This window comes from Typha angustifolia, chromosome 8 (genome assembly GCF_048772165.1).
Source record: "Typha angustifolia cultivar Huaian chromosome 8, ASM4877216v1, whole genome shotgun sequence".
NCBI classification, from domain to species: domain Eukaryota; kingdom Viridiplantae; phylum Streptophyta; class Magnoliopsida; order Poales; family Typhaceae; genus Typha; species Typha angustifolia.
Window position 1 is genome coordinate 9,476,618 of NC_133246.1, and position 20,017 is coordinate 9,496,634.

Consider the following 20,017-nt stretch of genomic DNA (forward strand, 5'->3'; position numbering starts at 1 on the left):
GCTTCCCAAATTTCAAACCTTGAGGACAAGGTTGCGGAAGCGTGGTGGATTGATACGATTCGGACTTCACCGACATCGTCTCAAGCTTGGATTTACCTTAGGATAAGATTGAGTTTTAGGATAAGATTGAGTTTTAGGATAAGATTGTGTTTTAGGATAAGATTGAGTTGTTGGTTAGCCTATAAAAGTATGTGTAGGGCAACCAAAATTATTATTGAATATTGAGAATTGAGTTTGCCTTGCCTCCTTCATCTTCTTCGCTCTCGTTCCCTCAATCTCCCCGGCAACGCCGCTTCTAATCTCCCTCGACAGGCCAATCACCCTAGTCCCTTAGGAGTGGCCCTCTTCTCCCCCTTCTTCCAATTTATCCATCGCTATCCCTAACCTTTCCATCATCCATAACCCTTCCACCATCACTTTTACACCGGTGCCACCCCATCAACACCGGCCCTCCACAATCCACCATTACCCAGGATTTCGTGCCTTCATCCACGGAATCCAAAAACAGAGTATCCTGACGTTCGTCCACTAAACGAACGATATTTCGAGATCCCCATCTCCGATTCGCCTGAAACTAGATCCGTTGGAAAGCTCTTTTCCGGGCCTACAACATATCAAAATTTCACAGCGATCCAACGGCGGGATATTTCGGGATCTGATCTCAAAGTTCCGTGCAAGATCGTATTAATCTTGAATCAGAGCCATAGCACCAAAAGAGGGTTCGTATCAATCTGGTATCAGAGCCTATAGCCGAGGAAGGATCGTAACAAAAACTCCATGGCCGCCGACCATGGAGTTCCTCAACTCTTACCCTCCGGCCGCACTAGCCGGAGGTTCTGTCCACTTCTGCGCCCAAGTCGACCTAGTCAACTTAGGGAGAAGTTGCTGGAGCCGGGGGGGGCTGCCGGTGGCGAGGATCACTGGCAGCAACACCCCTCTCCTTTGTTTCTCCTTCTCTGTCAAGGAGACGAGGAGAGGGTGGAGGTTGCGGGGCCTTCTTATTTGTTGTCAGACTGGGCTCTGGACCCCATGTCCACCATCTCACCCTGCTAGATTGGGCTCTTGAGCCCAGTCCATTACCTCTGGTCCAGTGGGCTGCAGGTAGGTCTGCAGCCCACTCTCCCTCTCTCACTCTCACTTAATTTGCTGGGCCTTGAGCTCAGCCCAATCTTTAACATTTTTAACCCTAGTCTAATTAATTTTGAGTCTATTAATTTTCTTAAATTCTGTTAGCTACCTAAATTGTAATTATTATTATTTTCTCAACCATGTTATTAATAAAATTAGGGACTATACAAAATCAAAATAGTATTTGAATTTATTAGTCTTCTCACTTATCTTCACATTTACAATGTGAACGGCTCTAATGACCATTATTATTTTAATTAGGACAAATAATATCTCAGACTGAGAGAATCAAACTTAAATATACACAACAAGATGGTTAGTTTATAAGTCCATTAATTTTATGTTTATTTTATTTATAAATTATTAGATTCAGCATTGTGCGGGAAGGATTTTGAAATTCAAGAAGAGCCGAGTGATTAGGAGAGTAAGACGGATTCCAGAAATACCCCAGGCGAGTAGAATTTTATAATAGTCTTTAAAAATGCATGCTTATGTCATATCTTACCTGTGATAATTAAATGTCGTTTTCTTACTTATGAAACTTATATGACATCTCATATTTGCATTTAATTACATGTCAGTTCTTACTTGTATTATTTATCACTTAATGTACATGTATGATAGACTATATGCTTATTTATAATATCTGTTATTGTGATGATTATGTTAAATAAATAATAGAAGTCATGGCACCACGTGCACGTATCACTATTAGTCAAGTCCCAGTTAGGCAGTGCCCTTTTACCTACTCAACCCGGGGTTAGGGATAGAGTGTATATTATATAGTATTATATTAGCGGCCTACACCTGAGGTCGGTAGCAGGTGGAGCATTCAGGTGATTACACTGCCCTAGTTGGAGACTTGACTAGTATGATATTAGAAAAGATGATTGAGAGGTAGGGATTGTAGTTCTAGCGGTACCCGAGGACGTAGGGTCAGGGTATCTATTGAGCTGTGTGCTCTTATCAGCCATATGTGACGATTTCGCTCTGTGCGATGATTACTAGAACGGTGTTGATGGGCCTACGACTGGGGTCCTTAGTCTGATGGCCATAGACAATCGGTCGTATGCAGCGTCGCCAGGCATGTATGGGCGATAATACCGCTAGTTGACTAGTCCCCCTCGATTTTTATGATACTATGTGAGATATGTTATTGTGACTCGACTCCTGTGTGGATTTTCTATGTAAAATAAGCTATAATGATGAAAGCTATTAAAAGTCATTATGTACATTTTCCCTGACATGTTATGAGTTGCATTTTTACTTATCATGTAATATTCTTAGATTATTATTAGATTTTACTTGCAGGGCCTCGTGCTCACCGCCATTTTTGGTAGAAATATTTCAGAGATGATTATAGAGGATGCGGACATCGAGGAGTAGCAGATTCATTCCTTATTTTTAGAATTTGTTTATTCTATTATTTCAGTTGGACTTAGCCCCTGCGAGGGTATTTATGTTTTAGCAAATTTGTGATGGACTTGTATTCCTAAAGGCTTGTTGAGGCTTGTGATATTATAATTCAGGATTATTTGTTGGATTATTATGGTATTTCTTGACTTATTCAGATACTTAGTGAGATTATTTCACTAACCGATCACGTGGGAATCATATGGACATGCTCCACGTGAAGAACACGTGAATTTTTGGAAGTGGGTGTTTCAGCAATCTTGCCATACCCGACAATAAAGCGGCGATAATACCTGGTCAGCCCCAAGAATCCACGCAATCCTGTGGTGAAATTCTGGATCGGCCAAGCGGTTATGCATGCTACCTTTTGAGGATCCGCCGTCACTCCTTTTGCTGAGATGATGTGGCCTAAATACTCCACTTGTGGTACTCCCCAAAGGCACTTGGACCTTCTTAATCTTCAGCTAGTTTTGCTTCAATAAATTCAGCACATCTTCCAAATGCCGTCAATACTCTATCTCAGTTCTATTGTATACTAAAATATTATCAAATAATACCAAGACATACGTTTACAATAGAGGCTGAAAAATATCATTCATGAGGCCTTGAAAAGTAGTTAGAGCATTGGTGAGAGCAAAGGGCATCACTAAAATCTCATAGTGCCCGTCCAGAGTTCTAAATATAGTTTTGTGCACATCCGTCAGGTGAACTCTAATTTGATGATACATGGTCGTCAAGTCAAGCTTGCTGAATATGGTCACCCCTACAAGCTTGTCCAGCAGCTCCTCTATGACCGGAATGGGATACCGGTCCTTGACAGTGATAGTGTTTAGTGTCCGGTAGTCGACACAATAACGTCATGTCCCGTCCTTCTTTCGCACCAATTGTACGGGCAATGAGTAAGAGCTATGACTTGGTTGCATGAGGCTTTGTTCCTTTTGCACCTGTTGATATTGATATGGCCTCACGTTTGCCGGTACCGCACTAGGCACAATCTCTATGCAATAGTCCGTCGTTCGCCTTGGTGGCAACTCCTTTGGTAACTAGATTCATTAGAGGCTCATCTCCTACTGGTCCTAACTGAAGAAAATAGGCCAAATCACTTATACAAGGCAGCCCCACCATCGGCTACATTGCTAGAATCGACGAAGATCGAATGCTATTAAATTGCACATCTTTGTTTTCTTGCTTAAATTTCATCCACATGCTCTGAAAATGAAAAGTGACGAGTTCCAAGCTCTGCAACTATTGAGTGCCAAGGATAATGTCCGCTCCTCGCAATGCCAATGGATACAAGTCTACAATGATGTCGTGTCCTTGCACCCGTATACCGATCCGACGACACAAGCTCTCAGCCTGAAGCTTCGTGCCGTCTCCAATAGCAATGTCAAACCCCGCGGTCGGTTTAGCATTCAATCCCAACTTCCTCACTAACCACTCATCTAGAAAGTTGTGTGTACTTCGTAAATCGATGAGGATGTGCTAGGGGTGAAAACGGGTCAGATTAAGTCCGACCCGACCCGCTATCCGATCCGGATCGGATCGGATACGGATAGCTATTTCCAAAAATATCTGGATTCGGATCCGGATACGGATAGCCTTTTAGAAAAAAATCCGGATCCGGATACGGATACGGGTTTAGTTGATTTTATCGGATACGGATTCGGATAACGGATATTCGTTTACCCACTTAATAAATACCCAACTAAAGTTACTAAACCCTACCTCTATCTGACTATCTCTCATCTACTCACCATCTCCCCCAAATCTCCATCGACCTCACTGCTACCTGCGGCGCCGCCCTCACTGCTAGCCCTCACGGTCTCACCGGCTCACCCATTTTCACCGCCTCCCTCCTCCGGCCCTTCCTTGTCGACCTCGGCTCTCCTCCACCGGCCCTCCCTCGTCGACCTCGGCTCTCCTCCACCGACCTCACTCCACGGGTCCTCGATCCCATCGCCTCCATCTAAAATTAGCCCACCACCCTCACTGCCATCACTGCCTCCATCTACTCACCATCTCCCCCAAATCTCCATCGCCCTCATAGCCTCACTGCTAGCCGCGGCGCCGCCTCCATCTAAGGACAAAAATCCACATCGCCCTCACGGCCTCACCTGTTTTCACTACCTCCCTCCTCCGGCCCTCCCTCATCAAACTCGACTCTCCTCCACCGGCCCTCCCTCGTCGACCTCAGCTCTTCTCCACCGACCTCCCTCCACGGGTCCTCCTCCTCCACCGCCACCGACCCTCCCTCCATGGGTCCTCCCTCCTCCACCGCCGTCGGCCCTTCCTCCACTCCATTGGTCAGGTATATTAATGCATTCATAGACATTTTTAACCTTTGGCAGGATTGGGAGTATATTGACTATCTTTTTGGACCTAATGAATTTATCTCATTTAGTGATTATATTCTTCCTTAAAGTATGCACTTAGTATGTAAGCATAGGAGATCTTGTGTCAACTCATCCTGACGTTCCAAAGTTACTTACTGATATTATCTAAGAGCAATTTACTGATAAAGTTTAACAGGACTCTGCACTGAACGAAATAGAAAAATGAGGAAGGATCTGAACAACACATTCCCATGTAGTTAATTTTCGAGTTTTGATCTAGTTTCAGTTTTTTCACTTCTTTTATGTACTCATGCTTCTAGTCTCTTGAGACTCTTGCTGTTACTAGCACAATTGTTTTGTTTACTTATTATACTTGTTTTGTTTTGTTTTAGTTAACAAGCCTTTGTTTATCTATCTGTAAAATCTGCCTATATTAATGTTCTTTGCATGAGTTAATTGTGAATAATATTTAACTTCATAGATCTTATATCCCGTTTTGCTTGCCACCACTAACAACCACCACTAACAAAGTTATGAGGTGATCAGAAGTAGAAGGATACAATATGACAGGCACTATTTGGTGCATCTAGGCAGACTGCGAATACCTAAGTTGCTATTCTTAACCAAGATTAGAGAGCAACCCTTTTTGTTTGTTCTCCAAGTTTATTATCCATTTTACAACACAGGAACATAAGATGTAATAAGGTTAATCAAACCAACATATGATATTTCTACATATTACTTTATGAGATAATTGGTTCACAAGAACAACAATATCTAGATTTTTGGTTTGGAAATAGGGACGGAATTATGAAATTAGTCTAAATTAGAGGTTATATGAATTAGTGATAAATAAGAGCTAGCTCTCCATGCTTCGAGACAAACTTTTGTTAAAAAGAACCATGACGAGAGCTTTCCTAAGGAGAATGGTCCAGCTGGGTGATATCATGCAACCATGAAAAATTGCAAACAAGGGAACAAATTGAAGAGATTTCAAGTAGATAAGCATGTGCAAGTTCGATGCTATTTGTATCATGTCTTATCCATGTCTTGCATCCTGGGTCCATCGTTCATAGTAGTTGCATTAATTTTGCTTAAAAGTGTTGCAACTTTTTTCATAGTTTTATCATAGAATTTGTAGTCTAATTCCTTGAAGACATATTCTCTTATAATAGAAGTATTACATTAATAATGGCATATGTTTTACATGCATGGCATTTATGTTTCACATGCTTGACTAAATTGCCTCTATTTGCATATTTTGCAGCTAGTTATTTTCTCTCCTCTCTTGTCTGATATTTTTGCAATTTGGTCCAAATTATTTGGAAGAATAATTAGTTTTCAAAAATTATTAGATTGGTAAGAATATTTGTATTTAATGTATTCTCTCTTTTATGCTTTGATCTTTAATGTTTTAGCTGTAATTAGTTTTAATATCCATGTTTAGGAGTCAATGGCATCTACAAGTGCATCAGTTCAAGGTGACACCTCAAGTAGTGTTTTTAATGATGATAGAACAAAGAAGAAGAAGTTGACATCGGATGTCTGGAATAATTTTGAGAAAATTGAAGAGACAGAAGTAATTGATGGAAAAATAATTCGCAAGTACAAGGCAATATGTAAATATTATCGAAAGCAATTTAGTGGGGAAAGTTCTATGGGAACATCACACTTGAGGAACCATTATAAGAACAAGCATAATAGAGATAGAGGGCAAATGGTACTCAATCTCACAAAAGTTGGAGAAGATGGAATGTTAGAGTCATACAAATATAATGAAGAAACAAGTCAAAGAAAACTTATCATGGCAATAGTAATGCATGAATATCCTTTCTCTATTATAGAGCATGAGTATTTTATTGACTTTATAAAATTTCTACGGCCTGCTTTTCCAACAAAGTCACGGATTACTATCAAAAAAGAGATCTTGGAACTATATGTTGAGCAAAAGAAGATTTTGTATGATATGTTTACTTCACTTTCATGCCGTATGAGTGCTACCATGGATCTCTGGACTTCTAGACAAAATAAAGGATATTTGTGTGTTACAATACATTTCATTGATGATGAATAGAGTATTCAGAAAAGAATCATAAATTTTATGCATTTAGAAGGAAGACATACAGGGTTGAATCTCTATCAAGCATTTCTAAAGAATATGATTGATTGGAATATTGACATGAAGCTCTTTTCATTAACTTTAGATAATGATCGAGCTAATGATATTTGTGTTAGAGATGTGGTTACTCGGCTGAATGGACAACAAGCTCTTGTTTGTGATGGCATATTTTTTCATATTAGATGCGTCACACATATTATTAATTTAGTTGTGCAAGATGGTTTGAAGAAAATAAAAGTTGCAGTGGAGAATATTCGTCATATTATTATAATTCTTAAAAATTCACCTTTGCAATGGGAGGAGTTTCTCAAAAGAGCAAGAGAATGCAATTTAGATACCAATAAATCTCTTTCAATTGATGTATCTACAAGATGGAATTCTACATATTTGATGCTTAAAGATGTTATATATTATAGCAATGCATTTAAGAGACTTTATTGTGCTGATCCAATTAAATTTGCTGCATGTCCAACAAATGAGCAATGGGATAAAGCAGCAGTGTTATGCAAATGTTTGAAAACATTCCATACGATTACTGAATAGCTTTCAGGAACTTCATATCCGACAACTAACTTATTTTTTAAAGAATTTTGTGCTATTCAGTTGCAAATTAAAGAATGGTACAAAAGTTTTGATGAACTTGTTCTTTCTATGGCAACATCAATGCAAGATAAATTTGATAAATATTGAAAGCAATGCAATCTTATACTAGCAGTGGCTTCATTTTTGGATCCTCGGTACAAGATGAAACTTATGGTGTATTACTTTCCTAAAATTTATCCTCTTGGTGGTGTTAAGGAACTTAAGGAAGTTTGTGAAGTCATAAGGAATTTGTATAATGAATATGCATCCAAATTTTCTTCCCCGTCTGATCCGGATGTGAATATAAATAATAGCCAAGTGTTGCAGAGTGGTAGAGTTGATTTTGATGTTGATGAAGATTTAGAGCAATTTTTAAGTGAGGAATGTCAACAACAATCTATTAAGACAGATTTGGATCAATATATTGAGGATGCCTCACTTTTATGGTAACGTAATGACAGTAAATTTGATTTATTATCTTGGTGGAAGACAGAAGGTAGTGGAAAGTATCATATATTATCACGAGTTGCCCGTGATGTATTAGCATTCCAGTTGCCACAGTTGCATCTGAATCTGCATTTAGTACAGGTGGCCAAGTAGTTGATGCTTATCGTAGCAAGTTGGATCCCGAATCAGTTGAAGCTTTAGTATGCACTCAAGATTGGATAAGATCTACAAGAAAAGGTAATGATTATAATATTCGATAGTATTTTATAAAATAGTATTATTTACTAATGTTCATATACTTTTTTCTTATTAGGACAAATAGCATCAATTATTCAGGATGTTGAACAATCTGAAGATGTTGATTTATAGGGGGAGTAATCATATTGTAAGTATTTTTCACTTTATATTTTAAGTTGATTAATCTAGTTTCTTTATATTACTTTTAAGTTGGTTAATTTAGTTTCATTTATTTTACAGATGCACTTGAAGAGGAGGGTTATTTGAATGGTTGGATGTTTTGATGTTTTGTTCTTCTAACTTTGGGATGTTGATACTTTTTAAACTTAGTTAATTTTATTTCTTGAAGTTCATATAAACTTGTGTCAACCCTAAACTTTATTTTGATAGATATTTTAATTGCTTTTGTGGTTGATAATGTGAACTTGTGTTGGGATAATTTATTTACTTTTATGGTTGACAATGTGAACTTGTGTTAGAATAATTTATTTACTTTTATGGTTGACAATGTGAACTTGTGTTAGGATAATTTATTTACTTTTATGGTTGACAATGTGAACTTATACCAGGATATTATATTTGCTTTTATGGTTGACAATGTGAACTTGTGCAACAATGTTATATTTGCTTTTATGGTTAACAATATGAACTTGTGCAAAAATATTTTATTTGTTTTTATGGTTGACAAAGTTAGAATCTCATTACTGTTGTTGTTGTTGTAATTTTTTGATCAAGGTTTAGATCATTAGTTTATGCACATTATGTTTGTTTAAAGTCTATAATTTCTTTTGTTTTTTCTTTTTTCACCGTTACTATCTTTTTGCAGATAAATCAGTTCTCAAATACTTTAAGTTTTGTTCAAATTGTATTTGAATGGTTTTAGACTTGATTGATATTCGTAGTAAGTTCATATTAATTTGTTTAAAATTTGATACGTATTTGTTTAAGATCCGAAAATTTATCCGAACACTATCCGATCCGTATCCGAAACTATCCGATCCGTATCCGAAAACTATCTGATCCGTATCCAAAAATTATCCGTATCCGTTTTCTTAGGATATGGTTTTAATTTTTGCTATCCGTCAAATATCCGTATCCGAATCCGTATCCGGATAAAAAATATGGATCCGGATATGGGTTGAGCACTATCCGAACCGTATCCGATCCGTTTTCACCCCTAGGATGTGCACACAGTGCTTTCTAACGAGTCCATCCACTCGCAATGTCCTTAGCGCGGAAGTACCCAAATATGCATGCATCGATATTTCAACTTGGATATCTTCCTCCGTGCCCTCCTCTATGGCCTTGATATGATTTGGACTTCACCGATATCGTCTTGAGCTTGGATTCACTTTAGGAGTATTTTTGTTTCATGTTTTAGTGTTTAATTTCCATTAAAATAAGTTTTCTGTAAGTCGCGTTCGAACGCGGTTTGTGAACGGGGTTGTGAACGTGGGTGAAGAGAGATCGCGTTTGAACGCACTGTGAACACCTGCATCGCGTTCACAAATACCGACAGGTGCGTTCGATCGCGCGTTTGAACGCCTGCATCGTATTCGCAAATCCAGAGGAGCGAACTTGGTGCGTTCGAACGCGGTCGGCGAAAATTGTATTGTTAGGGTTAATTTTGAGTTGTGGTTAGCCTCTAAAAGGATGTGGATGGCAACCAAAGTCATTATTGATTATTGAGAATTGAGTTTTGCCTTGCCTCCTTCATCTTCTTCTTTCCCGTTCTCTCAATCCCCGGTGACGCCGTTTCTAACCTCCCTCGACCGGTCAATCACCCTAGTTCCTTAGGGGCGGCCCTCTCCTCCCCCTTCTTCCAATCTATCCAACACTTGCCCTAACCCTTCCATCAACCATAACCATTCCACCACCACTTTTCACCGGTGCCACCCCATTAACGCCGGTCCACCTCCAACCACCATCACCTAGGATCACGTGCCTCTATTCATGGATCCAAAACAGATCACCTTGACCATCGTCCACTAATCGGACGATATCTCAAGCTCCCCACATCCAATTTGCCTGAAACTAGATTCGTTGGAAAGCTCTTTTCCTAGGGCTACAATATATCAAAATTTCACATCAATCTAATAGTGGAATATTTCGGGATCTTATTTTAAAGTTCCATGCCAGATCTAGTCCAAATCTGAGAATCGGAAGAGATCGAACCTTAGCCTAAGGGGAGATCGTATCAAGCTTGGTATCAGAGCCTTAGTTTACAAAAAAGGGAGATTGTATCAAGCTTGGTATCAGAGCCACCGTTTCTAGATCGTATCAGGCCTCCTCATGTACCTTCTCTGAACACTTTCCATCACCAACACTCTTTTCATCCACCTCAAGACCGTCGATGAGCATCACACTCTCGATCGGTTTTGAAAACCGATGACTGAGAGTGAAACGTTCATCGCATCGAAAGCAAATGCCCTACGCTCTTCACTCGTCCACGTGAGCGGGTGTGAGAGTTCGAACGGGGGGTCTTGTGCCTTCTCTAACATTGAAAGAGGGTCTCAAAGTTGGTAGTGCTCTAGTACTAGCAGCTACTATCTTTGAACTTGCATAATTTCCAACCAGCATTCTAGCTGCAAACCACCTATCTTGGTTGCCCCAACTTGTTTTTGCTACCATCTTGAGAGTCTTATGCTTTTGCTCCATCCTTACAGCCTTCTCAAAGGCCTCCTCAAGAGTGGTAGGATAGAGAACACAAACATCCGCCTGTATCTTCTTCTGCAGCCCTGAAATAAATGTGCTCATCAATATCAGTTCGGGCCAAAGTGGCTCACAACGACTACTAACTCTTTCAAATTCTACTTGGTACTCTAATATGGTTGTCCTCTGAACTATCTCGCTTAATGTGGCAGCAAAATCTTCATATGCCACTGTCCCAAATCTATGTGTAATCCTTCTAAAAAAGTCCGCCCAACCAATCAATACCAATGCAATGCTGTTCCTTGGAGGTGAAAGCTTGCCATTTGGACCTTTGCATCTCCTGATGTCCCTTAACAATCAAAGTATTGTTCTACTTAAAACACCCAATCCATTAGATCACTGCCTTAGAATTTGGAAAGTCCAAACGTGTGGTTCTCCCCCGAATAGCATTGTCGGGTTTACAAAAGACCCTTGATTCTGGTCTGAACCTTTGTGCTTATTGATCTCCTTCTCTAAATCCTCGAGCACGCCCCTCACCATCTCCAAAGGAATCAATATTATCCTCTAAGTGGCAATCATCTTCATCGATAAAGCGCATTTGTGCCACACGCCTCTTAGGTTCCACCACCGCTAGTCTTGGATTATGCATCGAAGGTGGGGAATGATGTGTAGAAATAGGTAAAAAAGGATCATTGACATTAGTATATCGTACTTGGACCTGTGGAGTATCGGTTCGGTGTGATCCCACTACTGGTCCTTCTTGAGGCACCGATCTTCGTCGAGGAGATGACGAAGCCGATCGGTTCATGACATATTTCTTTAAAGCATTATGATCATTCTGAATTGCATCAACCCTATGTAGTAATGTTTGGAATATGCCTCTAAGTTCATCCGCCAAGCCCATATTCACACTCATGGATGATGGTTGACTCGGTCCTGCCGTGGCAGCTCCAAAGGAATCGGTCTCTTAGTTAGGGTTATCATGGATTTAGTCTTTCTTTGTCGGTGTGTTCTCCATTGATCTTCTTATTGATGCCATCTTCCTTGTTTTCACCATTAATGAAGGTCTGAGGTTTGCTTGGCTCTAATACCAATGATAAGTTATGGAACGATTCCTTCAATATCTAAATTTATTGTAGGAAGCAATCTATGCAACCGAGGGAAATATTTACCAAATATTCTTTCATAGTCAAAAACTTACAAAACCATGTGGGATCGATCCAAAACTCCCTGATCTACGTTTTGCATATTTATGCCCCTTGTAGATTCAAATTGCAACTATGATGGTGAAGAGTGGAGTAGATGTTAGGATTATGGATGATAATGGAGATGAAAGTGGATAGTTGATGTTGTTTAAGGGATAAAGACAAAGGGGAATAAGTGGTCGAGATCCAAAGGAAGAGGCAGGACCCGAGAGATGAGTGGAATTAGAAGTTAGGAGAGATCTTGCCAATGGTAGAAGTGGTACGTTGGTGAAGAGGGAGGAGGGAGATTAGGGTAAAGAGACTAGAGAGGATAGAGAGGCAAGAAACCAATATTCTATAAGCATAATGATTTTGGTTGCCATCCACACCTTTATAGAGACTAGCCAATAAGTCAAATTAATAATTGTTAACCCTAATTCTAGTGAACTCCCATCGATCGCGTTCAAACCCGTCCGATCGCGTTCCAATGCACAAAAGGCATTATCTGTTTTTACAAAGCTGATGCAGGCATTTGAACGCGACCTACAAAAAAATTATTTTAATAAATAACTAATGCAATAAAAAAAGGCTCTAACAAAGTGTATTAGAGCCACATCCTCCAGACTTCCTCAAACTCAACACTGACGGCTCTTTTTCAGGTCCCAACGAAACTAATGGGGCGGGCTTTATCTTGCGCTTCTCACTAGGTTCCCTGATCTGTGTGGGTTATCGGTATGGCATCTTCTACTCCACCTTGCCTACTGAAGTGGTTGGGCTACGTGAGGCTCTTCGCTTCCTTGATCAACGTAGGTACGCACCTCATTATTGAAATCGACTCGCTGCCCCTTGTTAACATTTTGAAAGGTCTCCATCCAACTACTTAAGCGTCCATCATTATCATTGATGATTGTATGTATCTCTTATCTATTTTTTCTTTGTTATTTTTGTACCATATCTACCACAAGGCCAATTAATCAACTGATTGGCTCACAAATTATAGTAGGAATATGACTCTCAATTATAATTGGGAGAGCTCCTTTCCTCCTCGCTCATTTCTATTTTGTCTATTGATGTAAGTGGCGCTTACTGTAACCGTGGAAGTTGATTAATATATTTATTCCTTAAGAAAAAAAGTACTCTCTTCGATTGATTGGTGCATAACCCTCTGTTTTTCGCATTGGTTGCAAAAACAGACAGTGGTGATATCAGAGTAAGTGACGCTGCAGATGATTGTTATACACGAGTCACTTTTTCTGTGAGAGGGCTACTGAAAGCATAATTTTGTTGGCATCTGGAGCTCCAGTCGGATAATTCCAATCCATTCCTTTCTTCCTGTCGCACTAACCAAAATTTAGACCTCACAGGCACTATCGTTAGTTCCTCTCCACCCTCTTGCAGCGTTTCTTCTCTCAACTCGAAATAAATTTTGGACCTCACGGACACTATCGTGTCAGAAGTATGTCTCCACCACATCCCGATTGCTTGAATTGAGCATCTGCATATATACAAAGAGATATTTCGTTCCTAGCTAGCTATCTCAAATGATATATTTCTCAGTGCAAAAGACTTTAACTAGCACACACTTGAGGTTGGTTCGATAGTCATGGCCAGTGCTGCATCGCCATCCACTTCCTCAGCAACTCCCCCATACAACTCTAGGAGATTCCCATCTCTACCGAATCCGTTAAAGTTCACCACGCAGTTCAGAATCCCGTGTCCACGGCCGTCTCAGAGGACAGCGGCCGGCCGGCTAGAATCTATAAGTATCATCGCAACAGATGAGGAAGGCGATAGGATCAGAAGGCTACAGAACGGATCCGATGTACGAGGAGTCGCACTGGAGGGCGAGAAAGGCCGAACAGTGGACCTCTCGCCGCAAGCGGTGGAGGCGATAGGCGAGACCTTTGGAGAGTGGATCGCAGAGGGTCTAAGAGATGGCAGAGACAAGGCGGTATCGAAGGTGCGGGTGTCGGTTGGCCGTGACCCTCGGCTCTCGGGGCCTGGACTCAGCACGGCCTTGCTCACTGGACTGGCGAGGGCGGGGTGTCTAGTGTTCAACATGGGTCTAGCCACCACTCCGGCTTGCTTTATGAGCACTGTCTTGCCAGACTTTAGCTACGATGCATCTATCATGGTATAGGACTAAAATTTATATATTATGGAAGCGAACTACGTTGTACTTGTCATTTTAACTGTGTTAGGTTGTTGCAGATGACGGCGTCGCACTTACCGTACACTCGGAATGGCCTCAAGTTCTTTACGAAGAGTGGGGGAGTAAGCTCGAGCGACGTGATGGAGATATGCGAGAGAGCCGCGAGGAAGTACGTGGCGAGAAAGATGGGGCTCGGAGGGGGACGAGGAATGCCGCCGGTGATTACTCGGGTGGATTTTATGAGTGCATATTCCAAGCATCTACGCGACATTATCACGGAGAAAATAGCTCATCCTTCACACTGCGATACCCCGCTCAACGGTTTTAAGGTAAAAAATATTATTGGTTACAACTTACTAACCTTCAAAATTAGATTCTTCCTAATTTTTTTTAAAAACAAGTATTTTATGATTTATAGCCTACATCAAGTTTTTATGGCCATTGACATTCTACCATGTAAGTAATTATCTTTTATTATCTTTAAAATATTTCAAGTTAAATTTAATTACCTAACATATCTATTTGACAATATTCTATCACCATTTAAAATTTAAAAAAAATATATCAAAGTTACACTTTTTTGGCGTTAAAGATTAGTTTTCTCTTGGAACTTCATCACTCCTCCCCCCTCCTGTTAACCTTAGGGGTATTGTGGTCTATAAATATGTAAAATTAACGTAACTTATATATGTGATAACTTTTAATTATAGGAAAATTAGTAGTGTTCCTTTTAAGCAAAATCGTGCTTATTTTGAAAAGAACTTCTCTAACAAATATATCTTTTTCTGACCAATTCAAATGACAGGTACAAAGGTTAAAAGAAATCCTCTGCATCAACTTCATTATGTTTTAACGAGGTTAACAAGATTAAATGTACATAATGATATTTTTGAAAATATATCCAATAATTTCACCTTATTGGACAAATATATATCCAACGATTTCAATTGACTAAGATTACTTCTGGACAAATTGGGCAACCGGCAACCAATTGGTGAATCTAATAGCTTTTAACAATAACATTAAAGCAAGTGGAATGCACATCACCAGCACAGTAGGGGATATATATCTATGACGTTGCACTCTCTCCAATGTATCCAGATAATAGTGAACGCTGGCAACGGGTCCGGCGGGTTCTTCACATGGGATGTGCTCGACAAGCTGGGCGCTGACACCATTGGCAGCCTCCATCTCGATCCGAACGGCATGTTCCCCAACCACATTCCTAACCCGGAGGATACCACTGCCATGTCCCTCACCTGTGCCGCCGTCCTCCACCATGGTGCCGACCTCGGTGTAGTCTTCGACACTGACGTTGACCGTAGCGGCGTCGTTGATGCAACCGGCACTGCCATCAACGGTGACCGCCTAATAGCGCTGATGGCCGCAATCGTGCTAAAGGAGCATCCTGGGACGACGGTGGTGACAGACGCGAGGGCCAGTGTGGGGCTGACAGAATTCATAACGGCAAGGGGCGGGCACCACTGCCTGTACAGAGTCGGATACCGGAATGTCATCGACAAGGGAATACAGCTCAACCGGGATGGAGTCGAGACGCACCTCATGATGGAGACCACGGGGCACGGCGCCCTAAAGGAGAATTATTTCCTTGACGATGGTACTGCTAACAACTCTTCCATCTTTTCTGTTTTATTCTTTGACGCTAGTCGTCGTCGTGATAGTTACACTTTGATAATCTTGCTTTGGTTTACATGCTTGCCGTTCCACTAAGTAACTCAAATTTTCTTGAAGCCTAGAGAGATAGGTTTCCTTCTCACTTCTCTATTTGCACCAGCTTCGTTGACAAATCAACCAAATTTTATTTGGTCTTCACTTTCACCAATTGAACTTTTCTATTTTATATAGCTGGAAGAATGTAATAATGTTGCACCAATGTATCTTGTCCTTTTTGTGATGAACTGGATTCTTAATTAAATGTATTGCACCCACATTATCACACAATATCTCCGTAAGTCCTAAAATCTTGACATCCAACTCACTTATCTATTTCCAGATTGAAATATAATACTATAGCTAACCTCTTTTTAATCAAGATCACCAATAAAATTAGAGTAAAAAAGTAATACATAAAAGATGAACACTTATATGTAATAACACAGTCACGGATGTCTCTCAAGTATTGGAGCACCCATTTTGTATCCTCCCAGTATGCTTTACCGGAAATTTTTATGAATCTACTTAATATACCTACTGCATATCTAATATCTAGTCTATGTGCATACTATTGCAAACATTATTAAACTTTCAATTACACTTGCATAAGATATTTTAGCCATATCTTACTCATCTTTTTAGTTATTGTACATTTCTTTGATGACAATATTAAATGAGGTGTTGATGTAATATTTATTAGTTGAGTTTTGCTCTTGCCAAATTTTTTAACACCCTCTCAATATGCCATTTGGGAATGTGACAACATACTTTTTTTGGATCTCTTGAAATTTCAATAACAATGAATTGCTTGTCAGTCTTTAAGGTTTCGCATCTCAAACCTCTTGCTCAGACTTGCTTTGATATCGTCAATTTTATTTTTTTTCCTTTCATATCTGAAGCATATCGTCAATATATTAAATCAAAATAAAGTAAGAATCATCATTAAAAAACTTGAAGTAATACAATAATTATACATGCTTCCTTTATAATCAAGATTTGCCAATAAAACATATCAAATATTTTGTACCATTATTTGAAGCTTGCTTGAGTCCATATAATAATCTCTTCAACTTACAAACTAGTCATTCTTTGTCTTTCTTAATTTAATCTTCCAGTTATTGTAGATTTACTTCTTGGAGCTCTGATATAAAACTAGCATTTTTACATCCATTTGTTCCAATATTAGGCCATGTATAGCAACTAATGAAAGAATAAAATGAATATAAACAAACTTGATCATTGGCATAAAAATTTCACGAAAACTAATACTTTGCTTTTAAGAAATTTTTTGTACCATTAATCTTGTTTTAAATCTATTAAGCTTTCATGATTAGAACTGTCTCGCTTTGTAGATTGAATGTATGATATTAGATTTTCATCTCCAATAATTATAGCATGCACAGTAATAGTACCAACAAAGTCTTGATGCCAATTGGGAGCATGAGCTTCTCTTAAGGAACGTCCTACAAGTGGAGTAGATTGGCTAGGTTTTCCATTTTCATCTTCATTTACTTGATCAACTTCATTTTCCTTTTTATGCCCACTAATATCTATAGGAGTATGATCAAAAGAAAATTCATTTATAGTAGGCAATTCTTGTTGAGCTACAAAATCTTGAGATTGTCAATTCTTCTTGATCATTACCCTTCTTTTCAATGTCATTTTTTAGCATTATGGATCATCAAAATATATATTTTTCAGTTTGTGATTAATCTTTTTGTACTTGGATACCACAACTTATAAATTTTTATATTAGACCCCCTAAACAAAGAACGAACTTTAGACTTGCTTATTGCTTGACTTCTTGATGAATTATTTTTACCAAATAATTTTCCTCTTATCATTAGTGCCTTATTTTGGGTTTCGACCAAACTACCAAAGATGTCTTCTTCTAGAGCTCATTTGCAAGAAGAGTACTACGACTGAGTCAAAAGTAATTGAATCTTTATTACTACAACTCAAAGTAGTGACAAGATTATCATATGAATCCGGCAATATACAAAACAAAGTGATCGTCTTATATTCATCATCAATCTTCACCCTAATGCTCTTCAATTGATACAAACTTTCCAACTTAACTCACAAATCTTTATCACTTTTCTCACTAATTAAATAAAACCTCATTTGCCAAAACACAAACAAATATTAGAATGAGTCTTCATGTTAACTTCTTTCCGATCATCATTTGACACATTCCCACTTTTATTTCTTGTCAGTAAAATCCTTGTGTTGCCCTTATTGAACTAATAAATCATACATCTTTAACTTCCATAATTTAAACTCTTTCTTGACATCAAACTTCATTCACCTAAAAACTATATGAAAATGGTACTATTTCTAACAGTTTAGGATGTAATTAATTCTAATAACTAGTGTGGTATATTTGCCATGTGGTAGAATATGAAAAAAGCTCATGCACTATACTCATATAACTAATTTTGTATCCCAGTAATTGAAAAATAAGTTCCTATCTTAGCTTCTATTATCCTCTAGTTCAGAATTAACAAGCACATTTACATTTGATATCCTAAATTAAGGAGCATACATGGTGGTGAAGATAATCATAGAGATGGTCCGAATGAAGCTCATAGGTTCAGACGAAGGAATCGGAAGTCTAATCAAAGAACTGCGAGAGCCAGTTGAGTCTGTTGAGCTGAGGATGAACATCTTAACCCAACCCACGTATGCTAAACAGAAGGGTAGTGAAGTAGTCGAGACTTTGAGCAAGTATATCCAGGTGCTACTATCCCTACGTACACATTACTGTATATGTTTTTTTTTTAATCTCTCTCTCTCCTCCTTTACAACATACTTCATACTTGTTCATTGAATTCTTTTTAAGGTATATCTGAAGAAAAAAATCACTTCTTGTTTGTAGTGCTTACTATACAAATTAAATACTATTCTTTTTTTTGGTTCTTTACAAATATGAGAAAGAAGGATAAAAAAAAAGTGTTTATATTGAGGATATTCCTTAAAAACTAAGCAAAGATCTCTTTCTTTCCATCACAAATATAGATTAAAAAGGAACCAATTTGAAAATATATGAAAAGAGTACGTAGCTAGATTTTTGTGCCACTAGGTTATTGGTGTTATTCAGAAATCCTTTTTCCCTTTGAAACTTTGTTTAACATACTGTTAATTATTAGGAAGGACAACTTCCTGGGTGGGAGCTTGATACTTGTGGCGATTGTTGGGTGAGCGAGGGGTGCCTTGTGGACTCAAATGACACTTCAGCTCCTATTGATGCATATATGTACAGGTATATATAGGCCTTCGATTCCTTCTTTCTTTCATTCCTCCTATATTTCGAACATCTATTATCTACTAGCTATTTGAGTTCTTCATAAATATTAAATATGTGAGTTACCAGGGCTAAAGTTTTTGATGAAATTCATGGGCAACACGGTTGGATACACATCCGTCAAAGTGTTCATAATCCAAATATTGCTCTTAATATGCAATCTTCAGTTGTAGGTGGTTGCAAATCCATAGCACGAGTTCTTCTGGACAGGTAATTAAGACCTTTAATTTCTTTGTCTTAATTGAATGGTGAATAAATTAATTATATAAAGTTTATGTAAATTTAATTGTTCTCATTATCAATTGTAGGTTTCTAACAACAAGCGACTTACAAGAATTCCTTGACATCTGTCAAGTTGATAGCTTTGTAAATAAGGGATCATCGGGCTAATATGTTATTATATTTTCACATTCTTGACGATATATATAGATAAAATATGTAGGGGCAACTAGCTTCATAGATCTGGTGATATTAAATTGAAATGCTGGTGTAAATTTGTACTCCTTCCCAAGAACTTTTTTTCTTAAAAATAATATTATGCAATCAATTTAGCTAGCTAAAGGCTTTGTGATGTGATTTACTGATGTTACAACGTATAGCTAATCTGAAGAGCGAGTTCAAGGATAGGATATGCATAAACTTGAGATGGCAGATTTGGGATCCCTACGTCGTTTTCTAGGTCTTAGAATATCTGAATTAGAAAATGGACTTATTTTTATCTTGAGTAACTACGCAAGTAATTTTCTTCATAAAGTAGTGTGTCTAATGCGTTGTTTATCCCACTCCCATAAT

General features: G+C 38.7%; 1 protein-coding gene across 1 annotated transcript; it reads left to right on the forward strand.

Annotated features, from left to right (window-relative positions):
* The first annotated feature begins 13,621 nt into the window (after positions 1-13,621).
* On the forward strand, positions 13,622-19,780 carry LOC140765792 (uncharacterized). Its single transcript, XM_073105025.1, has 7 exons — positions 13,622-14,229; positions 14,307-14,576; positions 15,349-15,865; positions 18,459-18,658; positions 19,071-19,183; positions 19,295-19,435; positions 19,534-19,780. The coding sequence occupies exons 1-7, from the start codon at positions 13,699-13,701 to the stop codon at positions 19,613-19,615; spliced, it is 1,854 nt and encodes a 617-aa protein (XP_072961126.1). The 5' UTR covers positions 13,622-13,698; the 3' UTR covers positions 19,616-19,780.
* Positions 19,781-20,017: the final 237 nt, after the last annotated feature.

Coding starts and splice junctions, on each gene's coding strand:
- LOC140765792 (XM_073105025.1), top strand. CDS start 13,699: ATGGCCAGTGCTGCATCGCCATCCACTTCCTCAGCAACTCCCCCATAC. Junction 15,866..18,458: donor GAATTATTTCCTTGACGATG/GTACTGCTAACA, acceptor TCCTAAATTAAG/GAGCATACATGGTGGTGAAG. Junction 19,436..19,533: donor GCACGAGTTCTTCTGGACAG/GTAATTAAGACC, acceptor TATCAATTGTAG/GTTTCTAACAACAAGCGACT.